The 23,411-nt window shown below is 36.3% G+C and overlaps 2 protein-coding genes across 2 annotated transcripts in view; one reads left to right on the forward strand and one right to left on the reverse strand.

Annotated features, from left to right (window-relative positions):
- LOC128988658 (BOS complex subunit NOMO3-like) overlaps nucleotides 1-1,341 on the forward strand; it is a 55,550-nt gene extending 54,209 nt beyond the window's left edge. The window contains exons 19-20 of the mRNA XM_054410153.1: nucleotides 195-426; nucleotides 923-1,341. Of these exons, the coding sequence (XP_054266128.1) occupies nucleotides 195-426; nucleotides 923-1,272 (582 nt within the window). The 3' untranslated portion in view covers nucleotides 1,273-1,341. The remainder of the gene's footprint in view (nucleotides 1-194; nucleotides 427-922) is intronic.
- Nucleotides 1,342-3,181: 1,840 nt separating this feature from the next.
- LOC128989389 (DNA mismatch repair protein Mlh1-like) lies at nucleotides 3,182-22,260 on the reverse strand. Its single transcript, XM_054411279.1, has 26 exons — nucleotides 21,820-22,260; nucleotides 15,986-16,049; nucleotides 15,607-15,806; nucleotides 14,307-14,463; nucleotides 13,691-13,830; nucleotides 12,952-13,085; nucleotides 11,977-12,203; nucleotides 9,221-9,393; nucleotides 8,556-8,648; nucleotides 8,425-8,517; nucleotides 8,294-8,386; nucleotides 8,163-8,255; nucleotides 8,032-8,124; nucleotides 7,901-7,993; nucleotides 7,770-7,862; nucleotides 7,639-7,731; nucleotides 7,506-7,598; nucleotides 7,373-7,465; nucleotides 7,240-7,332; nucleotides 7,109-7,201; nucleotides 6,978-7,070; nucleotides 6,764-6,937; nucleotides 6,265-6,328; nucleotides 4,521-4,719; nucleotides 3,838-3,986; nucleotides 3,182-3,430 (listed from the first exon to the last, which is right to left on the reverse strand). The coding sequence occupies exons 1-26, from the start codon at nucleotides 21,930-21,932 to the stop codon at nucleotides 3,272-3,274; spliced, it is 3,162 nt and encodes a 1,053-aa protein (XP_054267254.1). The 5' UTR covers nucleotides 21,933-22,260; the 3' UTR covers nucleotides 3,182-3,271.
- Between the last annotated feature and the right edge of the window lie 1,151 nt (nucleotides 22,261-23,411).

Consider the following 23,411-nt stretch of genomic DNA (forward strand, 5'->3'; position numbering starts at 1 on the left):
ACTATTGACAAATTAAAAATCATTGAATACAGATGCTTATGTAGATACAGATGCAGATGACTAAACACGATGTTGTTTGTATGGATTTCCTAGTTTATTATTTAATCTACTGTACTTCATAAAATCATAAGTAACACTTTCAGTCTGAGTAAATTGAACTAAATAACAACCATATATTAATTATTTCCCTCCAGGTATCAAAGGAAGATGTCCATGGTCTGAACATGATAGTGTTCCGCCCAATATCTCGTACAGACGTGTCGGTGTATGTGACCACAGAGAGTGCTGAACATTTACGCAGCCTCAAGGTCAAGATGTTTAGAGACGACACGACGGTTCACACCATCAGACTGTCTTCGCTCAAACCTACAGCTTCGTTTGCGTTAACCTCTACAGCTCTGGTGTTCCCACCAGTACCTGCTGATGGTATGTGACTTTACGTAGAGTTTTCACTTAAATTAATTGCTACAATTTATCCTTAACCCTTGGACTCCTTTATGGCTCTCTTACCTTTGTTTATGGTCCAAATTTTGTTGGAGCAACAAAACGTTGCTGCATTGTTTTGTTGAGATTGAAACAGTGCAAAATTGTTTAAGCTTACATGTCAAAAAATAAGAATAATAACATTAAACATGACACAAAACAAACAAAGATAGTGCTATCATACTGAACGGTCTCAGCGGCAGCAGCAGACTGCAGGTAAGGAAGCCTATTGCGCCTTTATTACTATTTCAAAGGGGTTTTGTAACTGTCAGTTTTATCTTAACAGAAATTTATTGAAATAAATATCCTTGTTGATATGAGGTAACAACATTACAAAACAATCCCATTATCCTCCTTTTAGATCGAAGTAAATCTAGTTACAATAATTAGTTATATTAAAATGGTAAACACTGTCTTAATCTTAACAATCTTTGCACAGGTCGCACATACTCGATACAACTTGAGTCGACACTTTCACCAAAGACACACAACTACAAGACTCATCCCGTCTACTTCAAGGCCAACTCATCATTCCAGCTGGTGCGGCTCAACTTTGCGACTAGTCCTCGCGCCAGTGACAGCGAACTCTCACACACCTCATACTTCGCTCTGCCTCTCGTGTTGGTAGTCCTGCTGATCATCTACCATCGAGACACTGCCAAAACTCTAGTCACTAAAGTCATGGAGAGCAGACTGACCACTGTGGACAACCAGACAGACGATTCCTCCACAGAAACGCTCATCAGCGACGTCTCCATCAAGCGAAAACTCAAAGCGAGAAAGACATAGGTTAAGTAGGTGTTTGCCAAAGTAGTTATAGGATTGTGGTTGTGTTTGAATACATTTTCTACATGAGTCCATATGTGTTGTTATTTCAACCTGGTTGTTTTGAATTAGCAATTTTTTCATGAAGTGGAATGGTTTTTTCCTAGGACACTAGGCGCTAGCTCAGGATCGATTTTCACATTACTTCAATCTAGACCTGGGGGTTGCGGTAGATATTGAAGTCTCAGGCTCTACCCCTAAACTAGCTCGCTCCCCTTCATGAAGAGTAATAATAACCCCCTTAAGCTGTGTCACGCTTAGTTACTAAGGTTTTAGAATTTTAAAGTGTTGAATATAATTATAGTTGTTGGACAATCATCATGTTTTCTTACTGAAGTGTATAAGATAGGATTTATTATAAAACTAAAATACTGGGTAAAAAAAACCAATAGGCTTAAAACAATGCTCAATTTGTGTAATATTGCCACATTCATTGGAACAATAGTTATTTGTGTAACTAATGTGGTAGAGAAATGTTTCTCGAGTGCAGCAAAGGCAGTTTGCACTCGTTTTACACCTTATATTTTTCCTACAGTTAGTATAAAGCAAAACTACTAGTAATTACAACTACTATAGCAAGTTACTATAATAATTAGTCTTTCAAACACTGTACAGCACGTTTTTAGGTAAGGTTAAATCCAAACATTGAACGAAATGGGAAACGCTGCACCAGCTGATTGTAATTGTAATATCTTTAAGTATTGCCAACTTATTTTCAAGCGTACACGTATTAAGTGTCTAATAAAAGCACGCTGTTTTGTGTTGTTTAGTTGGAGTACTGGTGTGTGGCAAAAAATAAAAATAGTGCGGCAAAAGTAAGTAAATGCAGCAATTAACAACTTTCTGTGCTATAATCAGTGTAAGGAAGGCCACTTTGTCAGGTGACTGTACGAAAAATATATGGTATTTTTAGGACAGAATTACCACCCACAAAAATAACAATAATTACTGTAACTGTAACATTTTCAAAAATGTATCTATTATCAGAAATGTTAAATATTTGAAACTTTTATTCTCTTTCTTAATATATGACTGTAGTATTTAGAAAATTAAAAAGTACCATTTGTAATTATGTTTATACAGTAGACTCCCTCTTTCCGGGCACCTTTTAACCGGACTACACTCGGCGGAAATGACATCTCTTTAACCGGACAATTTATATCAGCACATTGGTTTAACCGGACTAGATTGGCAGGAAGTGGGCGGTACTGAAACGACTGTTCTCGTAGGAAAGATTTGAGACCAGTGATCACGTGTCTAAATACATTGCTTTTCTAAATTTAAGTTGAATATTACAGTAAACGGTCCGTTTTAAACATGTTTTTGGGGACATCTGTTTAACCGGAAAACTCATTATCCGGACTGGCCTCGGTCCCGAGGAGTCCGGATAAGAGGGAGTCTACTGTACAGTAAACAAGATAAATCAGTTAACTAGTAAACAAACAACTGAACTCTTGACATTTTAACTCAACTTAAAAATTGGGAATAAGGCAAAAACTATTTACCATACTTTTTTAAAGCATTTATTAAAAAAATAAATACTGTACAATAATGTTACCCAACGAACTATACATTTGTACATAATAACAAAAATTAAGATTATAACTACAACCTCATAACACTCTTCATCATGAAAAATCATTTTAACAATATAAGAGCTATACGTCTTAAAAGTATTTTTTGAGCTTGATCTTTTAACACAAATTTCTTATATCACTGTTTTATTAATAACTACGAGTTTAATCCAACACACCAGTAAAATCTTTTGTAAAAATTATATTAAAACAAGCTTGTCAGTTTGTCACACTATTTTTAAGAAAAACTATACTTCATTGAAGACTGGCAAACAAGTCCTTTTTGCTTATATAGATTTTTTACATGATATTTATTTCGGACATCACATTTAATTTTTTTTAAGTGCATTTACTGTAGCCATTAACTTAAGAGATCAGATTCCGATATTTTAACATCTTTCAAACACTTTATACAGTTCTGGTAGGGAAGCGACCTGCATGATGGTTTTATCTTCTGCAAACTTCCTTGGAGGCAGAAAACTTGACTTGAGTGTTGGATATATAACATGTTCTACAGTCCACGCCCAGTCATCACCCTTAGACTTCTCCTGGAATTTTAAAGATTCTAATATTATGAAAATTTAACTCCTTAAAGTGAAGTTGAAAGCAGTGTTAAACGTAGCAAATTTATTTCTGTTCAAGACACAAGGAAAGAAACTAAGGGAGTATGTTTTTATGATTATACTAATTGAATAATTTGTTTGTGAACAATTTAAAAAATGTAAAATTTGTTTGTTGACTTTTATAATAAATAAAAATAAATTATATAGTGAAATTATTTACAATTGAATGCAATTACCTAGACCACTTTTATTCCATTGACTAAAGATAATACTGTGACAATAATAAAATAATAATAATTTAATATTTGTTTAGAAATTTAAATTATAGTTAAACATTTTTAGCAAAATACTTGTAGTTGATGGATTTATCGTATAAGGGATAGTTCACTTACATCCAAGGGTGCTTGTGGTAGTTTGCTGTAGAATTTTGCCGTTTGTCTACAGAATGTTTTGAAACAAAGTTGTTCATCGTTCCAGTTGACATCACAAGCAAGTTTCAACACGTACATTGGCAACTGCCCCAAGTCTGGGATATAGTTCACTAGAAGGAATCAACACAACAACACAATTAAAAAAGGCAAAAAATGGTGAGTGAAGAATATTTAAATTGCAATAATCCAACTACTGAAACAAAATATTGCCGTTCTTCAGTTTTAATATTACTGAATTAAAAACATTTTGGGGCATTATCAAACATGTCAGTAGACATATTGAATGTGATATTCACAATATTTTTTGTCAATAACATGCAACTCAAAAGTGTTGAAGTTGCAATGAAGACCTAGAAGATTGTGGATAGATGAGATCAGGTATATGGAGAAGGGAGGAGTGAGACGGCAGATGGTGGAGGAGGCAGAACTATGATAGATTGGAGAAGATGGAGAGGCTTAATTGACACCCAAACCTGAGAATAAGCAGAACGGAAGAGGATGTGAATGTTACAGTAATGATTATTCCTGTTAGATAGACCCAGTACCACTAATGTGATGCGTAATCATATCTATTCAAATATACCTCAAACTCCATACCAAGCCAAATATAAGGGGGAAACAGACGTGAAAAGACTGTGACTTACCCAACAGCATGGGTATAGCGCACAGTGCAGCATTGCTGTTGATGTCCAGTGAGAAGTAGTCCTGCAGCATGTCAGAGCGTGATGACAGCAAAGTGGCGGCCTCCGAGGCCAGCTGAGACTTGTCACCATGACTCGGCTCCCAGCCTGCCTGGGGGCTGTCTAGGGCCAGCTGACACAACTCCTGCAGAGGTAGAGGCTCCTGTGACAGGGTAATGTCTGTGTAGTCTCATGCTACAACATGCACTTACAACAGCCGTTGTAGTTCACTACATTGATTTTAAAATACCTATATTACTGTCAGGTGGTTCTGTAACCTCCATTAGACAACTAGTTTCAAACCTAAAAATTTATTTTCAAATCGAACCCAAAGAAAGTGAAAATTAACCTTTAGGTTTGAATCCAGTGGTCGTCTAACACAAATATCGGGTTGGGGAGGGAGTTTTCCTAGTGCTAGTGGTAGAGCTCGGGACTTCGGTCCTTAGAAAAGTCATTGAACATATTATTCATGTAACAGTGTTTGGTACATGAAGTACTTTTGGAGGTAATACTGCTTAAATGAAATGTACAGGGAGGAGAATTGAGTAGAATAAAAGCTGGGGAAAGACAATTTTAAAGAAGTTTTAAGACTAATACGAAATATGAAGGATAGAGTTAGGAATGAATAGAACAGATCAGATGGGGGGGGGGGGGGTAGTTAAAGTCAGGGAGACCGATTGGAAAACGAAGAAGTTGGATAAGTAAGGTGATGAGAAATTAAAAAGATAGAGGGACCTGGACCTCGACTCAGGAATAACCGTAAGGATAGGATGTGTACATAATCTGTACTGTTCAAAGTCTTTATGGTAAAGATGTTTTTTTTTAGTTAAGCCTTTGAATCACTGATCAATACGTGTACTGGTGCAATTACCTACCGTCAAGTGATCTTTATGACCTTGAAAGGCGACAGGTTATGATCCTCACGGAATCATCTTCAGGTGGACGAATGAACGAAATGAAGATAAAGACGTTCGCCTCGAAACCGGTCGCCTTTCAAGGTCATAAGTATCCCTTGACAGCAGGTAATTGCACCAGTCCACGTAAAAATGTTTAGTATAACAAGTAATTTAAGACGTTGAGTGCTGACTACATCAATTGATGTAGTCGCGCCACGAGCACTCCTATAGGCCTACATCTATTGATGTAGTTGCGCCACGAGCGCTCCTATCGGCCTACATAAATTGATGTAGTCGCGCCACCCCCACTAGTTCAGTATGAGCTCAGCCATTGACGGAGAACGTTATAATCGTTGCTAGCCTGTAGCTTAGAATGTGAGCTTTACTTTGGTGTAGGTTGGTACTAAAACTTCCCATAAAATCCCGTCTGACAATGCTTTGGTCCTGGTTTCAAGCCACATTACAAAGATACTGATCCCGGCAATGCTGCTACCTTTTGGTGTTTCAGTGAACTACGTCTACTCTCGGGGTAACGCAGTACAATCATCGCTGCTCTTTTGTTATTTGTCAGATTGAAATATTTGAATGCCAGTTGCGTTCGCTGTTTCGGTGCCGCGCCGGGCCTTGCCGCCATTGGTGAGTGCCTGTGTGAATGCATGCCAACTCAAAGTGTTAATTAGCTGCACAAGTAACAAAGTTGATCTTTTTCTTGATAACAATGAATGATATAAAGAGTTTTATTTTTACTACAGTTTAGTCACAAACTTTTTATCACAAACTAGAGTAGGCCTAATATTAACTATAAAAGTTACCTTGAATTTAATCACGCCAAAATTAGCAAATTCGTAAAGCATAATTTGGTAAAACATCTCTTCCCTGAAACAAATCTAAAGTTAGATACAAAATGAAAAATGATTTATCTTAAGTATAAATATACGTCTGTGATTGGGAAAAATTTTGGTAGAACGTAAATATTCAGTCAGTATCACTAAATCGTTAAAAGTAAACTTTTAAAATAAATCAAACGCAAGGGGGGCAAAGCTATAAATAATGAAGAATGAAGAAGCTTTAAAATGACACCTAAATCGTAAACATTTGTTAAGTAGGACAACCAGAAAAGGGATATTATAATGAAACTCCTTACTGTTTAATGTATATATAGATAATGAAAAGAACATTAAAAAATAATTTAGCTTATAGAACAAAACAACTCAGCTTATAATGGGACATCAGATGAAATTATGTCTACAGAAAAATGTTCAATATTAAACGTGGCAGAGAAAAATACTTGTTGCACATAATAATACTTACGCAAGAGATCTGGTGTTGCTCATGTACAGACTGGTCTCGTGCTGTAACAGCGCTCTCTCACGGTCTACACAGCCCACAAACGTGTGGTTGGACATGATCTCCCTCAAACCCATGTGTACTCCTTCCTCCACCTCCCTCCTCAGACTCAACACACTGGTCAACTGAATGTCTCTCCTGCAATGTTAGATTATATGATAGTATCTGTATAACAAACGTGTGGTTGGACATGATCTCCCTCAGACCCATGTGTACTCCTTCCTCCACCACCCTCCTCAGACTCAACACACTGGTCAACTGAATGTCTCTCCTGCAATGTTAGATTATGATAGTATCTGCATAACAAACGTGTGGTTGGACATGATCTCCCTCAGACCCATGTGTACTCCTTCCTCCACCACCCTCCTCAGACTCAACACACTGGTCAACTGAATGTCTCTCCTGCAATGTTAGATTATGATAGTATCTGCATAACAAACGTGTGGTTGGACATGATCTCCCTCAGACCCATGTGTACTCCTTCCTCCACCACCCTCCTCAGACTCAACACACTGGTCAACTGAATGTCTCTCCTGCAATGTTAGATTATATGATAGTATCTGCATAACAAACGTGTGGTTGGACATGATCTCCCTCAGACCCATGTGTACTCCTTCCTCCACCTCCCTCCTCAGACTCAACACACTGGTCAACTGAATGTCTCTCCTGCAATGTTAGATTATATGATAGTATCTGCATAACAAACGTGTGGTTGGACATGATCTCCCTCAGACCCATGTGTACTCCTTCCTCCACCACCCTCCTCAGACTCAACACACTGGTCAACTGAATGTCTCTCCTGCAATGTTAGATTATATGATAGTATCTGCATAACAAACGTGTGGTTGGACATGATCTCCCTCAGACCCATGTGTACTCCATCCACCACCACCCTCCTCAGAATCAACACACTGGTCAACTGAATGTCTCTCCTGTAATGTTAGATTATGATAGTATCTGCATAACAAACGTGTGGTTGGACATGATCTCCCTCAGACCCATGTGTACTCCATCCACCACCACCCTCCTCAGAATCAACACACTGGTCAACTGAATGTCTCTCCTGTAATGTTAGATTATGATAGTATCTGCATAACAAACGTGTGGTTGGACATGATCTCCCTCAGACCAATGTGTACTCCATCCTCCACCTCCCTCCTCAGACTCAACACACTGGTCAACTGAATGTCTCTCCTGTAATGTTAGATTATGATAGTATCTGCATAACAAACGTGTGGTTGGACATGATCTCCCTCAGACCCATGTGTACTCCATCCACCACCACCCTCCTCAGAATCAACACACTGGTCAACTGAATGTCTCTCCTGTAATGTTAGATTATGATAGTATCTGCATAACAAACGTGTGGTTGGACATGATCTCCCTCAGACCAATGTGTACTCCATCCTCCACCTCCCTCCTCAGACTCAACACACTGGTCAACTGAATGTCTCTCCTGTAATGTTAGATTATGATAGTATCTGCATAACAAACGTGTGGTTGGACATGATCTCCCTCAGACCCATGTGTACTCCATCCACCACCACCCTCCTCAGAATCAACACACTGGTCAACTGAATGTCTCTCCTGTAATGTTAGATTATGATAGTATCTGCATAACAAACGTGTGGTTGGACATGATCTCCCTCAGACCCATGTGTACTCCTTCCTCCACCTCCCTCCTCAGACTCAACACAATGGTCAACTGAATGTCTCTCCTGTAATGTTAGATTATGATAGTATCTGCATAACAAACGTGTGGTTGGACATGATCTCCCTCAGACCCATATGTACTCCTTCCTCCACCTCCCTCCTCAGACTCAACACACTGGTCAACTGAATGTCTCTCCTGTAATGTTAGATTATATGATAGTTATATGTAAGGAACAGTTCTAGTCTACAGTCAATTCTTTGTTCACCGATGTACACAACGTACCGTATAAAGCCAAAAGATATCTTCATAAGATGTTTGTGACACTACAGTAGAACGTCAATAATCCAAATTTGTTGTGACTGGACCAGTGTGGGCCTCATTATAAAACTATCCGAATCATCGAAATTACCTTTATAAAAAGACCAGCCACACACTATCTGAATAAACATTTTTTTAAATCATTTATTTTCTATTATGTTTTCTGGATAAGGTCTAAAGGAGAGATGAATTTGAAACAATTTTTAAGTGCAAGCATGCTGTATCATATTTAACTCATAGGGACTCTTAATTGTAGTTTTAACTGTACAGAACTAACATCTGGCACGGTGAAAATAGATGGAGAAACTAGAGTTGTACCATAGAAATTAAATAAATAGATTGTAGAATATAAGGAAGAGACCCTGGAAATAGTCACAATATGTAGCAAAATATGCATAGACTGCTATAAATTTGACTAAAAGACTATTCAAGTAAAGATATAAATCTACCTGTTAGCAGAACTGGTAGGGGTGTCAGGGCTCTTGACAGTTTTAGCACTCTGGCTCGGAAAGAATTTGTCTAGTTTCTGAGCGGTACTGTCTGTCCTCACCAGCTTGTTGGCCGAGACAGTTGGAGCTTTGTCATTAGCCTTTATAACTTCAGGCAGATCAGGCAATCTAGCCTACGACAGATAAATTAAAACATTCAGCCAAGGTTAAATTATATTTTCTTTTAATCATAGCTCACAGTCGAAAACTCTAAAAACATATTCTAAGGGTTAAACAAGAGTCATTATTTAAAAGAAAAAGAAGGATTTAACTCTGTATTCAATCACCTAGTAGAAGGTTTACTTCTGTTACATATTATTTACTCGTAAACATTTTTGAGTTTTTTCATGTGTAATCTCTAAGAACACTGGTAAAAACTTTTACAGATTTAACAGGTTGCACTATCTTGAAGGTGTTTAGCAAGATTTGAGCCCTGGCCATCTATAGGGTAAGCTTCTGTGTCCCAAGTAGTAGAAAACCATGACCCAAAAACCTTAACAAGCGAAGGCTTGGGCGTATGCTTTTAGTTAACAGTAAGTTAGCCTACCATTTCAGTAATCTTTTTTTATAACAAGTATTTATTTACAATCTGTTCTTAGACTAGAACATGAAATTAAATTGTATGACGATTTAACATGAGTTAGTTACACTCCAAATAGTGTACTAACAAAACAAAACAAAAGATAAAAAAAAAAAAAAATTGGAAGGTCGATTGGATGAATTATTATGAACCTTATTTACCTTCGTGCTATCAAAAAGGTTAACTTCCATGAAATTCGGATGGTTTTTTTTTTATTTATTCCCTAATGAAAGGCAATATTGTATCCTGATAAATAACATTATTTGATGCCAAGGTGCTTGTAAGATTGAAATCTATGAATTACCGGTATTTCTATGTTTAAGTTTTAAGTGGTTCATCAGAGCTGGAAAACGTAGGCCTAATAGGTTTCAATGTTTCAATAAAATCTATAAGTATAAAAGAGGATGTTTGTATATACAGGGTGACAAAAAAGTCTGGAAACGGTTTAATATCTTTTTAACTAAATTCGTTAGAAAATTCAAACCTTTTACATCAACTTATATGTATGAAAACTACTTTTTGCAATCATTGCCATTATTTGACCTTCACCATGGGACGGCCCACGAGGAGTAGGTACATAATCTTTAATGTAAGCATAGGTTGATATGCACATCATTTTAAAGGTTTGGTCAAGTGGAGTTCATTGCCGGAAACCGCGTCCAAAAAGGTTCATCCGTTACAAAATGGCGGCAGTTCAAAGTTGTTGCGGAATATACCTGCAGAGGCCTTAGTATTGGTAAATACTCATAGTCAACATTAGCAGGGAAATCTGAAACCCGGTTAAATTTGTTTTGAAGATTGAATACTATTATTCTATGAGCTAGTTGACTTTAAAATACAGTTTAAGCTCTCAAACTAATGTTTAATACGAGTATTTGCCCAAACTAAGGCCTGTGCAGGTATATTTCACAAGAACTTTGGACAGCTGCCATTTTGTAACGGATGAACCTTTTTGGACGCGGTTTCCGGCAATGAACTCCACTTGACCAAACCTTTAAAATGATGTGCATATCAACCTATGCTTACATTAAAGATTATGTACCTACTCCTCGTGGGCCGTCCCCTGGTGAAGATCAAATAATGGCAATGATTGCAAATAGTAGTTTTCATACATATAAGTTGATGTAAAATGTTTGAATTTTCTAACGAATTTAGTTAAAAAGATATTAAACCGTTTCCAGACTTTTTTGTCACCCTGTATATATATTTGGCAGTGATAAACTCAGACACCGCTGAACCGATTGCCATGAAACTTGGTACATACGTGTAGAATTTCATGGAATTGTTTTATACACCATCAATTTCGTGATCCGTCCAATCGGCTCCGCCCCAGTGGCTCTGGAGTTTCCCATGTTAACCTTATGAGAAATGGAATTAATGAATCTTAACAGCTGTTTCAATTAAACAAGTTGGTTCTGTTCTATGATGTTCAATAGCATTAAAGTTACAAGGATTACCAACAGGGTGCAGCACTATTATTTCTTTTACATTTATGACAACAGCTAATTTGCAACCAAAAGGTGAGTGAGCGTAGCGAACGAACTTCAACCTGGAGGCGAGTTAGCGTAGTGAACGAGCTAACCCGAAGGCAAGTGAGCGTAGCGAACGAGCTAACCTGAAGGCATGTGAGCGCAGCGAACGAGCTCCAGCCTAAAGGTGAGTGAGCGTAGCGAACAAGCTCCAACCTAAAGGTGAGTGAGCGTAGTGAACGAACTTCAACCAGGACGTGATTGAGCCATGCGAACGAGATCATCTTGAAAATTAAGAAGTTAAACGGGGCAAAGTCCGCGGGTTACAGCTAGTTTTTTTTAAAAGTAATCTGTTTCCAACAGATAATTTTGAATTTTGACCGAAAAGCCAATCTAGGTTAAATTTGTAAAATACATACTTATAGGAAAGAAAAAAAATATATCTAACAGCAGCACACTATTGGTGGGTTAATTAAACTGGGTTATTGATACATTCTAAGACAATACAACTTTAATATGTTAATTCAGCATAAATTCCAGTAGTGTGACAAAATCAAATGTGGAAATCAAATAGTAACCTTGAATATAGTTCTACATCATCTTATCAAACAAATGTTCACTTATAATAATTACATTTATGGTTAATTTTTGTTTACTTTGTTCAATACCTGAGTAAAGAATGTCCGAGATGTGTTAGCACCCAAGAGCATTTTCTCCACTTCTTTTTTGATTCTTTCAATAACTGCTTCCTCATGCAGAAAATTAACTTCATGCTTTGTCGGATGAACATTCACGTCTAAGTTTCGAGGATTCATAAATAAACTTAAGTAAATGAAAGGGTGTGAGCCTTTGGGTAAGTAAAGTCCGTAAACCGAATCCAACGATTTGCGGATTGCTAGAAACAATAATACAATCTCAGACAATAACTCAACAAAAATTATTCAACTAACATTTTATAAAAACAATCTCTGTTTCAAAAGAAAAAAACTCAAATGGGAAATTTATTTAATTTGTTGAATGGGATGGACGTGGAACTGAATTTGTTGGTTCCAATTCCAAAACCAGGTACTGTATCATGCCATTGTATTGGTTGTGAATTGTGATATTTAATTTAACAAATTGGGGAAATTATCAAAATTTATTTTTATATTGCAGAAATAGGCCTACACTTTTAAATTTCTCATTTATTAAAAATTTCTTTGTTTATATTTGAATTTTACAGGTAGATAACGTAAAATTAACTCAACATTGAACTTTACCTTTTCTAAATTGTAGAAAACGGAGAATAGCAGCTAGCTTACCTAGAAAGTGTGGGTAGGCCATAGAACAAGTAGAAAAACATTTTGCACACAATATTGCGTCCCCTAAGGGACTTTGTCAAGTGTAGAGAGAGTTTATAAATTACAAGATGGCTGCTGTCATGGCTGATGGCTGTTGTCAACTTTACCTTTTCTAAAAATGACTAATATTTAAGTCGGCCGTCAGGTGCATTGGCCTCTTTAAAGGCTTTAGAATTGCAACTTTAATGAAAATGGTAGCTTGTAACAAACCCAACGTTCTTAACAAACCCAACGTTCCTAAAAACCCACCACTTCTTGAGTTGAAAACATTCCAATAAATCAACCAACTAAACATTTAATTACCTGATGAGTCTACTAGTCTGTTGTTGATAAAGAGTAGAAATATTGGTTTCTTTGTTGAGAAATTAACATTGGAAATGTATCCACTGACTTTCAGTTGGAGACCTTCGTCTTCTGTATTGATCTCTAGAAGCTCTCTAAAACAGAACAACAGGCAAATAATAACAACCATGAAAGATAGACTAGAGAATCATCTTGCGGGACTATAAGCTAACAGATTGCTGTAGCAGTGGCAGTAAACATTACCAATCCTGATCATATCCTGGGCTCAAAATTTGATTGGGAGTGATTAGCGGAACTATAATAATAATCACTAATTTTGACTTCTGGTTAAGTGCAATAAATAGGTTAAGTGGATCTGATTTTATATAATGTAAGGAAAGAATCACTTATAAACAGAGGGAGTATAACAAGGTCTTATTCATGCACCACGTCCAATTCATTTCTAAGGAAGTATTTTCAAGACCAAAACAGCTGCTTGATGCCTGACTTGTTATTGGGAGTTAGAATAACAACCTTCCACACAAGCTTGAACAAGATGTTGCTTTGTAATTTTCTTACTGAGGTAAAAGGATAACTAATGGCAATTGAAATGGGGAAAACATAGGCAGCCTGTGATTTAGATGTGTTTAGAGGAGTTTCAGACTAATCCTGGCAGACATTTAAAACTGTTAGGAACCATAAAAACAAATTAAGGTTTGTATGAATTCCTAATATTAGACTACTTGAATGACAAAATTACCTTGTGATATTGTTTCCATAGATGATCCGAATGTTGTCCTTGTGGGTAGAGTCTGGTTCCGTTCTTAAGTCAACCAACCCTTCTCCCTGCTTTTTAAGGGTGAATCCCACTTTTGGATTGTGCACTGCATAACGGCTTACCTAAGGGAGGAAATTGTTGAAATATGTTCATATGGAAGTACATTTAATATCAGTGCCTTGTTTAAGGGCCTAATTATAAAGAGTAAGTGTCCAGAATACTAGCTGGTGGGTAAAAAAGCAGGCTTGTTTGAGGGTAAGAGATACAACTCTCTATTAATGTATCCCTCCGACATCATCAAGTTTATTTTCTCTTACCGCTTGTCCCAATCAACTTTAAGTCTAAAGAACATGTCAGCCTTAGTCACTAACAAGACAATAAGATCGCGCCACTCATCCTACACTCATCTCCATTCATACTTTTCTTAAAATACCTACATTCACATGGTTGCCATTTCAGAATAAGGTAAAACTTAGGTATTAATGATAAATACTCTATATAAAACTCTATATTAATCCAAATGAATTTTGCGCTAATGAGTAGTTTAAGCTATGCTATAACTAGCATTTATTGGTCAAATAAATTATCAGTGACTTACCACATCCAAAACTCTAGCATGCTCTTCAGAAGGGCTTTTTAAAGCTTTCCGTCGAGTTGAAACGTTGAAAAACAAGTCTTCTACTGTTATTTGAGTGCCTTGGTTTCCAGCACAGGCTTTCACAGCTCCTTTTAGCTTTCCATCTTCATATGAAGCTCTGAAAAAATCAAATACAACTAGATAAGCTCTACATATCCTTATTTGGTCCTTACTGTATTTTAAACCGTAGGCCTACCATATGGATTAAAGAACATTTTTGTACTCTAAATATCCTAAATATATTATTATGGGCTAATAATAATATAATACTTCAATTAGTTCTCATAACTTTTGATAACATTATTGATTTTAAGTTTAGGGTTCTCAGTTTCAATAACAAATTATCTTATAAAGGCTTACCTTATGGTTGCCAGGTTCTTGGATAATTAGGGGAACTCAATGTACATATTGTCACTTGTGTGGTATCATAAGGAGCAATGTTTTTATTTATACACTAATTACTATCATTGCTATGGAAAAATCAATCATGAAAGTGGCCAATGAATGATGTGAGCCAAAACTGAGTGCGAAAGTGTGAGTGCGTGATGTCTTATTGTCAAGACCGTTGAATCTTTCTATCGAACTCTTATGCTTGTGTTGTCTTTTATCCCCTTCCCTTGTTTCCGTCTTAAAACCATGGAAGGCCTAAATAAATAGTATAGGCATAGTGTTAGTGTTAGAATTTTAACAACAACTTTGATCTTGATGATTCCACAAAAGTGACAATATGTACAGCGGGCTCCATCATTCTTCAAGAAGGAACCGTGCAATCATAAAATAACTTAAAAGTTTTAAAATAGGCCTAATACGGTTTTTTACAAAAAGTTTTTTGTTCAATTTATTATTGACTGATTTTGAGCCTAGTATGCTAAAGAAAGATTGAACAATATTTTACCCAAATTTATGAACAAACAATAAAAAGATTATGGTCCAACGTTCAACATTTATTTGTATAAGAGTAACCTATGTTTCCTAATAGGAGTAGGATCCTGAGAAAAGTCCGTAGCTTTTTGATGGTTCGAAACTGGACCCAGCTGTTCCTGATCATTGGGCTTTAAATAAATGATCCTGGCTAATGAAACAGCTGATCTTAGTCAGTAACAAAGCTACACAGATCATCACACACCATTCTACACTCATCCTTCACTCATATTTGGGTTAAAATACGCACCTAAGTGGCGTCCCCATCTTAATGATTGATAATTGATAAATAGGTACCCTAAAAAATATATATATTTAAGTATTTTGCAAGCTATCATACTTGTAAGCACAAGGCTGGTCTTCAGTCTTTGTGATGATGGTAAGATGAGCAACATGACTGACACTGGCCAATGCTTCTCCTCGGAAACCAAATGTTGCGATGGAGTTAAGGTCTTCAAACTGGACCAGTTTACTGGTGGTGAAACGTTCACAAACAATCTCCATGTCTTCCTTTCTGATCCCGCATCCATTGTCTTGAATCTGAGGGAGGGAACGATAATAAAATTTACTTTTGTGTAAATTGAGAGAGTAGGCCTAGGGTATGTGATGCAATCAGGCTAGAGCCTATATCAAAATGCTGATCCATAGTCAGGTTATACGGTGGAACATGCATGGTTTTATACATGTAGAAATAATTACTATATTAAGTTCAAACGTACCTGCAGTAATTTCAGCCCACCCCCTTTGAGAGTAATTTGAATATTGGTTGATTTTGCATCCAAGCTGAAAGGTGACAACACAAACTTTAAAATAAACAACAGCAAGTTCACTGCCAGAAAAATACTTATACTTAAGTTTACTTATTAAGCTTTACTCCTGTTTATCACATCAATAAACTAGGATTAACTTGGTTAGCTAAAGCTAACTTAGTTTGTTGGATTTGATTCACTCATTTAACTTATGTAATTAGCCTAAAATTTAAATTCAGAGAGATACAGGTAGCCTACGGTATTTTAACTTACTGTGGTAATATACAGAGGCCACTTATTTTGGGACCGCATCTCGTCCCGCCGTCTAGTCTACTTGTACCTCGAGGCCTAGGGACAACTAGTCGTAGTACAACTAGACGTAGGTAAAAGTAGACGGTGGCACACCCGACTAGATGTAGGCTACCTGCAGATTTTTAGGAGGTACAACTAGACGTAGGTGCAAGTAGACGTGTACAACTTGACGTGTATCCCACCGACAAGTAGTATCACCTAGCTTGTTGTCCCTACGACTAGTGGTCCCTACGTTTAGTTGTACCTACTACTTCTATACCAGCTCACATCCGAAAAGAAACAAAATTTAATAAATTCAAGCAGCTCTTAAAGGAATATTTTTTAAGAACTCCCTGCTACTCAGTAACAGAATTCTTTAGTATAAGTAAAAAACAGTTAGGCCTAACTTAATTTGAATTCCAAACACTGTTATCCTTAAAGTCATGGTTTTGTTAAAAGTTAAAGTAAAGTAATTTTAGTACTCTTTTTATGTATTTAATTAGCAGAAAGCAATTTTGAATTTAGCTTATGACTCTATTCAAGTTCATGTAATGTGAAACTATAATGAATAAAGAATGTTTTGACTTTGACTTTGACTAGTTGTACCTACGCGTATTTTGCGTCCTTATAGTCTAGTTGTATCTATCCTTCAATTCGTTACTCCGTTTAATTGATTACTGCTTGAGTACTTTTTAATAATACCCTTCATTAAATCAGAAACTGCAGTGTTCCGAGTCAATTGAGTATGATTGGCAAATATTTTTCACCGCACTACGATGTTTTAGTAGTTTTACAGACGTTAATTGGAGGCTGAAAGCTACGCATTGCTGTCCAGGGTCGAAATGGCAGCTATAGTTGTAATTAAAATTTTACAGCCCAAGTACCGAAAATCGCTTATTTAATTAAAACATTTATGTATATATTATTAAATATACAAGCAGTAGGCCTATATCCTTAATGAATTTCATATTTCATACTTGTTAAAATATTTAATTATTGATCGCACTAACTATCAATCTCAACTCAACTCTCCTGTAAAATGGCGTTTGCCGTGTATGCAATAAATAAAAATAAATAAAAATAAAATAAAAATAAAATTGCAATAGACCACTGCCTAGCAATTATGTATGACTATTTTTGCTGATTCCTTTAAATATTTTTTCACATAACCTTAAAGTATTTGCATTGATTAGTGTGCATTTCTTATAGTTTACAATGGATTTTCCAGTGAACAATGAACAATGAAGTGTACAATGAAGTTGAGGTCCAGTGGTTGAAAACTCGACCAACAATATGCAATGTACAGACTTCTCTATTTAACGCACACTGTAAATAATACATGTGATTGGAATTTTGTCCATTTCAAACAAACTAGAGAAGCTAGTTAAACTATAGGCTATAAACTAAATTTGATACTGAGCTAGGTACCGTATGTGTACACTGGCTATGTAGTCTGCAACTGAACCAAGATTAGTTTTACTAGGACTAATAAGCGCGCGCAAAAAAGTCATACCTGGGTTATTTTTTCAATGGTATTTCAATAGTGAGCTTTCATTACATTTGCGTAGAAGGTAATTAAGATGTGTTTTTGAGAAAAGTTAGTAGTTATACTCCGCTTAAACAGCCGTGGCACCTGACGGATTAGGAGAACCCATAGAAACCCTTGGGGCCTTCTAATCCCTCAGGTGCCACGGCTGTTTGAACGGAGTATAAGTGTGAAATAACTTAAACTTATTTGTCAAAGTATATGCATCAACAACCAAACTACGCCAGTTTATGTAATATCCATAAGAATAACATATACATTTTTTATTTGAACTTGTTGTAATATTCTCCGTGACTAATACCATACAAAAACACTTCATTATACTCAATTACTTGTTTTTGTAAACTCTGAATTTATTTATTTAAGATAATTGTTTTAAGTTGTTGATAAAGCTAGTTAATATTAGTTTTCTAGAGAAAGGTAGAGTTTAAATGTGGAAAAAACAATGATAGCAGATCTTGACAAGAAATAAGGAAAACCAAAGTGTAATATGGATAAGGACTGACCAAGGGGCACAGTACATTGTTATCAAGAACAGGGTTTTCTCAATGAGCTGCAAACAAGCCAAATTTTCCTGGCTTTTGTAGCAAGTTGTTTATAAAAAATTTTTGTAAGATTGTAAGATTTTTAAAGAAATGAAATAAATCCCTTAAACTGGTGACAAGTTGAAGGGGAGATACAACTAGCCGTAGATACAACTAGACGTAGGTACAAGTAGGCGTAGGTACAATTAGTCGTAGGAACAAGTAGTCGTAGGTACAAGTAGTCGTAGGTACAACTAGTCGTCGGCACATATAGACGCAGACGTATGAGGTACAAGTAGACGGTGGCGTACTCGACTAGTTGTACCTGCAGATTTTTAAGAGGTACAACTAACTTAGACGTAGAGACAACTATGTTTAGACGTAGGTACAACTAGACGTCCGCACCATCGTCAAGTTGTACCTACAGCTTTGGACGAGGTACAACTAGAGACGCCTGTCACCAAAATGCAGCAGGTACAACTAGACGCCGGTGCAAGTAGACATCGACCCCTTATTTTACAGCGCGCTGCGGCGGTTAAGTTTGGTTGTGTTATCATAAATATGTTTGTAGGACTTTCCTTTTTCCGTCATGAATCGAACGTTACCAGATACTTAAGTCATACTTTTAATTTATGATAACCCAACCTAACACAACCTCCGCAGCATGCTGTATAAGGAGATGCAATACCAATAACAAGGCTAGTACCTACTTGGAATTTGAAAAATGTAAGATCGACAACCTTAGCTTTGGTATAAGAGGTTTCCCTATATCCTCAAAAATTTGATGTGTTTTGACCAATTTCCTATAAATGTGATTATGATTCCTAAACTTAAAATGCCACTAAGTAAGATACTTAGGGGCGGTTCACGAGTTCGGGACTTCATAGTCCGCGACCAGACGCTGGTCCCGGACTATATAAGCGACGACCAAAAAATGGGTTCACGAGTCAGAGCCTAATGATGTGAAAGCCGGGCCCATTGTAGGTCGAGACCAAATCCGTAGCGGAGCCTAATGACAGGGATTCGCAGGGAATTTTTGTTGAGACGTTGGTAACAACCAGTAACAACAGTCTGGAAACACATGTGAAGTCACTGCTGCTGACATACACACTTCCATACAATACTACTAGGATGATCGTGAAAAAGGCTGAACCAAAACGTCCAAAACGATTATTTTTCCCGTATTTCATTGTCCCAATGCTCGCCTATGATAATCTATCTAAGTGTATCTAAATTGATTTATAAACACAACAATCCACGTTTGTATGAAATCAGAAAATGGAAGTCTTTAGTGAAATATATTTTTCTGTGTGCATTATTATAATTCAATTAAGATGCATGACATAAAATAACCGGGTAGGCCTATTTTTATAATAGGATGATCGTGAAAAAGGCTGAACCAAAACGTCCAAAACGATTATTTTTCCCGTATTTTATTGTCCCAATGCTCGCCTATGATAATTTATCTAAGTGTATCTAAATTGATTTATAAACACAACAATCCACGTTTGTATGAAATCAGAAAATGGAAGTCTTTAGTGAAATATATTTTTCTGTGTGCATTATTATAATTCAATTAAGATGCATGACATAAAATAACCGGGTAGGCCTATTTATAACCGGATGAATGCCTATTTTGCATAAATGCCCGATAATTAAGGATGGTGATTTTTGGATAGGATAATTTTAACTAAACTTATTTAAATGGTACAATTATTGAAACTAAAATGTATTTAGAGGTACTGATTATTAGATATACAAATCGTATGTGTGTGCTGGATTTAATCGTGGCTGTAAACGAAGAATATTCTTTCCGTTATTCTTCCACTCTATAATAATCTAACTGTAAAATGTTGAAAATAATATTCTGCAATTAGCTCGTAATATTATTTATGTTAACAGCTATGGTTTTTAATTGACATTTTGTGGTGTTGCGATTTTTAAAATCAGTTTCATTACAATGCGTTTATATTTAGGCCTACTAGGTAGGAAGGATTTACTAGTATTATATTATATTTACTAGTAGGAAAACATAGTTTTTTTTATTTGGGCATAGTTTCGAACTGGAAATTTGATTTGTTCTGCTTTCATTACCAAACAAATAGCTACCATCCAAACTTTACTAACATCCAATAAATCACCAGTTTCTCGATGAAAAGTGCCATTAGCCAAAAATATTAGTGCAACTGACTTTTTTTTCAATTTAGAATACTGTAATGGATTTTGCTGTCGGGAAATCCGTGCCTTGGAGTGAACGCCTCAAATGACTCATTGACGGTATCTTTGGAACATTTTAATCTATTTTTAAATTCATCAAGTCATAAAAGGGTTTTAGTCATGATAACGAGCTGGTCTTATGCGAGGAGGTGGAGTGATTGTACATAATTGTTAACATAATACAGTATAGATATTTCATAGTTATATTCAATACACACGGCGACCAGTGAGTACAACACAAGACAGTGATATCACCGCGAACCGTACCCAACGACTGATGGTTTGCTTGATGTTTCCCACGGCAAAAAAACTATTTCTGATAATTATGTTGGAACTGTGGCTGATTAGTTATATTTATATTCTACGCATAATTTTGTCGTTAAAATTGTAATAACATGGGGTTTACCAGTAAAATATCTTTGTTATGATACTACTTTGTTACGTGCATAATTTATCTGTCGTTTTAAGTTGTTTGATGTTTTTTTTCATGTTTTATGAGCCTTTTTACCATTTTTACATATTTTTTAAATATGGTGTTGTGGGTAATGAAACTGTTCGGAATTTAATGAAGAACCATATTTAAACATTAGTTTTTAACAAATAATAAAAATAAAGGAGCTAATTAGATAAAACCGGCATCATGTCACGTTAAACCTGCCTCCTACCAGGTCGAGTTGGACACCAAACACCATTGTTCTTTTGGGCCCGAACCATCTCATTTGGGCTTGGACTTGACTCGTGAACCCACCGGGACTAATGATCAGAGCCAGGACTATCTGTAATTGGACTCGTGAACCCAACTTTTAAAACCGGGTTTTATCCCTGCACTAATTGTGTGCCGCCTATCAGTTTGGTCCGCGGCTTATATAGTCTCGAGCTTGTGAACCCGATTTTTTAAGTCGCGGCCCAAATACCGGTTATTTCCGGATTCTGGGCTCGGACTACGATAGTCCCGAGCTCGTGAACCGCCCCTTAAAATGATAGGTTCAAACCACAGATAAGTTTACTGAGAAAGTCATTACACAGCTACTGATTTTAGGCTATTAGTTCTTACCATAACTTAACTTTGTATTCAGCAAGGAAAACTAAACAATAGGCTAAGCACAAATCTGTGATGGGCACTCGTTTGATTTTTTTCACGTATTGAATAATGTGACATGACAAGGCAAAAATGGAGTAGGGTTAGGTTGTAGTTAGTTTGAACCAAATGATACAATTATACAAACCTGTTTTCAAGTAATTCTTTAACTGCGTTGGCAGGTCTTTGTATTACTTCTCCAGCTGCAATTCTATTGACAACCGTTTCATCCAATTTCTTGATTACAGGCCTTGAAGACATTTTTGTGCAACAGCTAGGCTTATCAGTGGTACATAAAAGTAATACAATGAAGCATAGGAAATATAAAGGTCTTTATGTTACTAAAATAATGTTTCCCTGAGAAAATGTGTTTGAGTTAAAATAGTTGAGTATTTATTTCTCATACTAGGCCTAGGTCATCTTCATGAAGAACTGGTTTAATAACTTAATGGTTTTAACAAATTGTAAAATTTATTTAGGCTTAAGTCTGAATAAGGTAAACAGACGGAAAACTGTAAAAAAGAATAATCAAGGTCTGGAATAAAATTATAATGTAAAATAACCAAAGCAAACTGTATTTACGAACACGATCCCGTCCTGCCAACCAGTGAGTTGTCTCGCTCGGTTTGTTTTTGTTATTGTTATTATTTAAAAAAAGATGTTTACGAATTCCCGCCGGGTTGGTCAGCAGGGTTGCCATTTCACGAACTATCCAGTCTTTTAACTGTAAAACCATTGATTAATAGTATTGGGGAATGACCATGACGCAACTGGCATTGAAATTAAATAAATATTATACCATCCCAGAGGTTTTAAGCTTAAAATGTGAATTCAGGTCCCAAAAAATCCATAATAACATGCCTGTGTTATTGAAAAATTGTTTCTCTTCACTAAGAAACAATTTTGTAATCTTCCTAAAAAATACCCGGCCTCAAAATTTTCCCTATATGAAATTGTAGGTAAAATGATTTTGAAGCTTTATGGTGAAGGACAACGGCTTATTCGTTGATGGGTTTCCATTCAATGTTATGTTGTGGACGCGTCTGCGAACGCCATCAAGTTTATTTTTATTAATTCACAATTTTACAAGAATTACAATCATGTTTGTAGACACAAGAGCAGAGTGAAGGAATAGTGTTAATTAATTTCTGACAACAATTTATTATTAATTCTGAGCAATATTTCTCAGTTCAGATACCCGCTTTCTTTTTTTTTCTTTGTGCCGTGTGCTTCGCTTCGTTGGTTCAGTTTGGTTCAGTTCGTTCATAGATAAAACCACTGAGCTAAAATTATAACTGGAGGTAGCACTGCCATGGCAGAAGTCTGTCAAAAGCGAGTCGCTGATTTTGTTAGGTTGGTATAGCAGTAAGTTTTCTTACCATAGCAATAACATGGCTTCTTATAACTAGGTTGGTATAGCAGTGAGTATTTTTGTCATACTTGAATACTTTTAATACTTTAATAATTTTCTTTGAAATGGCGAACATACAAAGTAGGTATTTTAAGCCAAGTATAATAATAGTTATAGCAATAATATGGCTTCTTATGGACACCCACCTCACGCAAACATGGCGGCTGGCGACACGCATCTTTGACATTCAGTGCTACCTCCAGTTAGAATTATAGCTCAGTGGATAAAACCGATAAAACATGTAAAACATACTCCCGTTCGTTCTTTCTTTATTGTTCTTTTTCTCCTCCCTTCAGCCGAGCCTCGTCAGTCGTCACATTCACGCACAG

The sequence above is a fragment of the Macrosteles quadrilineatus genome, unplaced genomic scaffold (genome assembly GCF_028750875.1).
Source record: "Macrosteles quadrilineatus isolate MER2022 unplaced genomic scaffold, UCM_ALF_1.0 Scaffold_3__2_contigs__length_128488019, whole genome shotgun sequence".
Lineage (NCBI taxonomy): Eukaryota > Metazoa > Arthropoda > Insecta > Hemiptera > Cicadellidae > Macrosteles > Macrosteles quadrilineatus.

Coding starts and splice junctions, on each gene's coding strand:
- LOC128989389 (XM_054411279.1), bottom strand. CDS start 21,932: ATGTCTTCAAGGCCTGTAATCAAGAAATTGGATGAAACGGTTGTCAAT. Junction 13,086..13,690: donor TATGGAAACAATATCACAAG/GTAATTTTGTCA, acceptor GTTCTGTTTTAG/AGAGCTTCTAGAGATCAATA. Junction 3,431..3,837: donor TACCACAAGCACCCTTGGAT/GTAAGTGAACTA, acceptor TTAAAATTCCAG/GAGAAGTCTAAGGGTGATGA.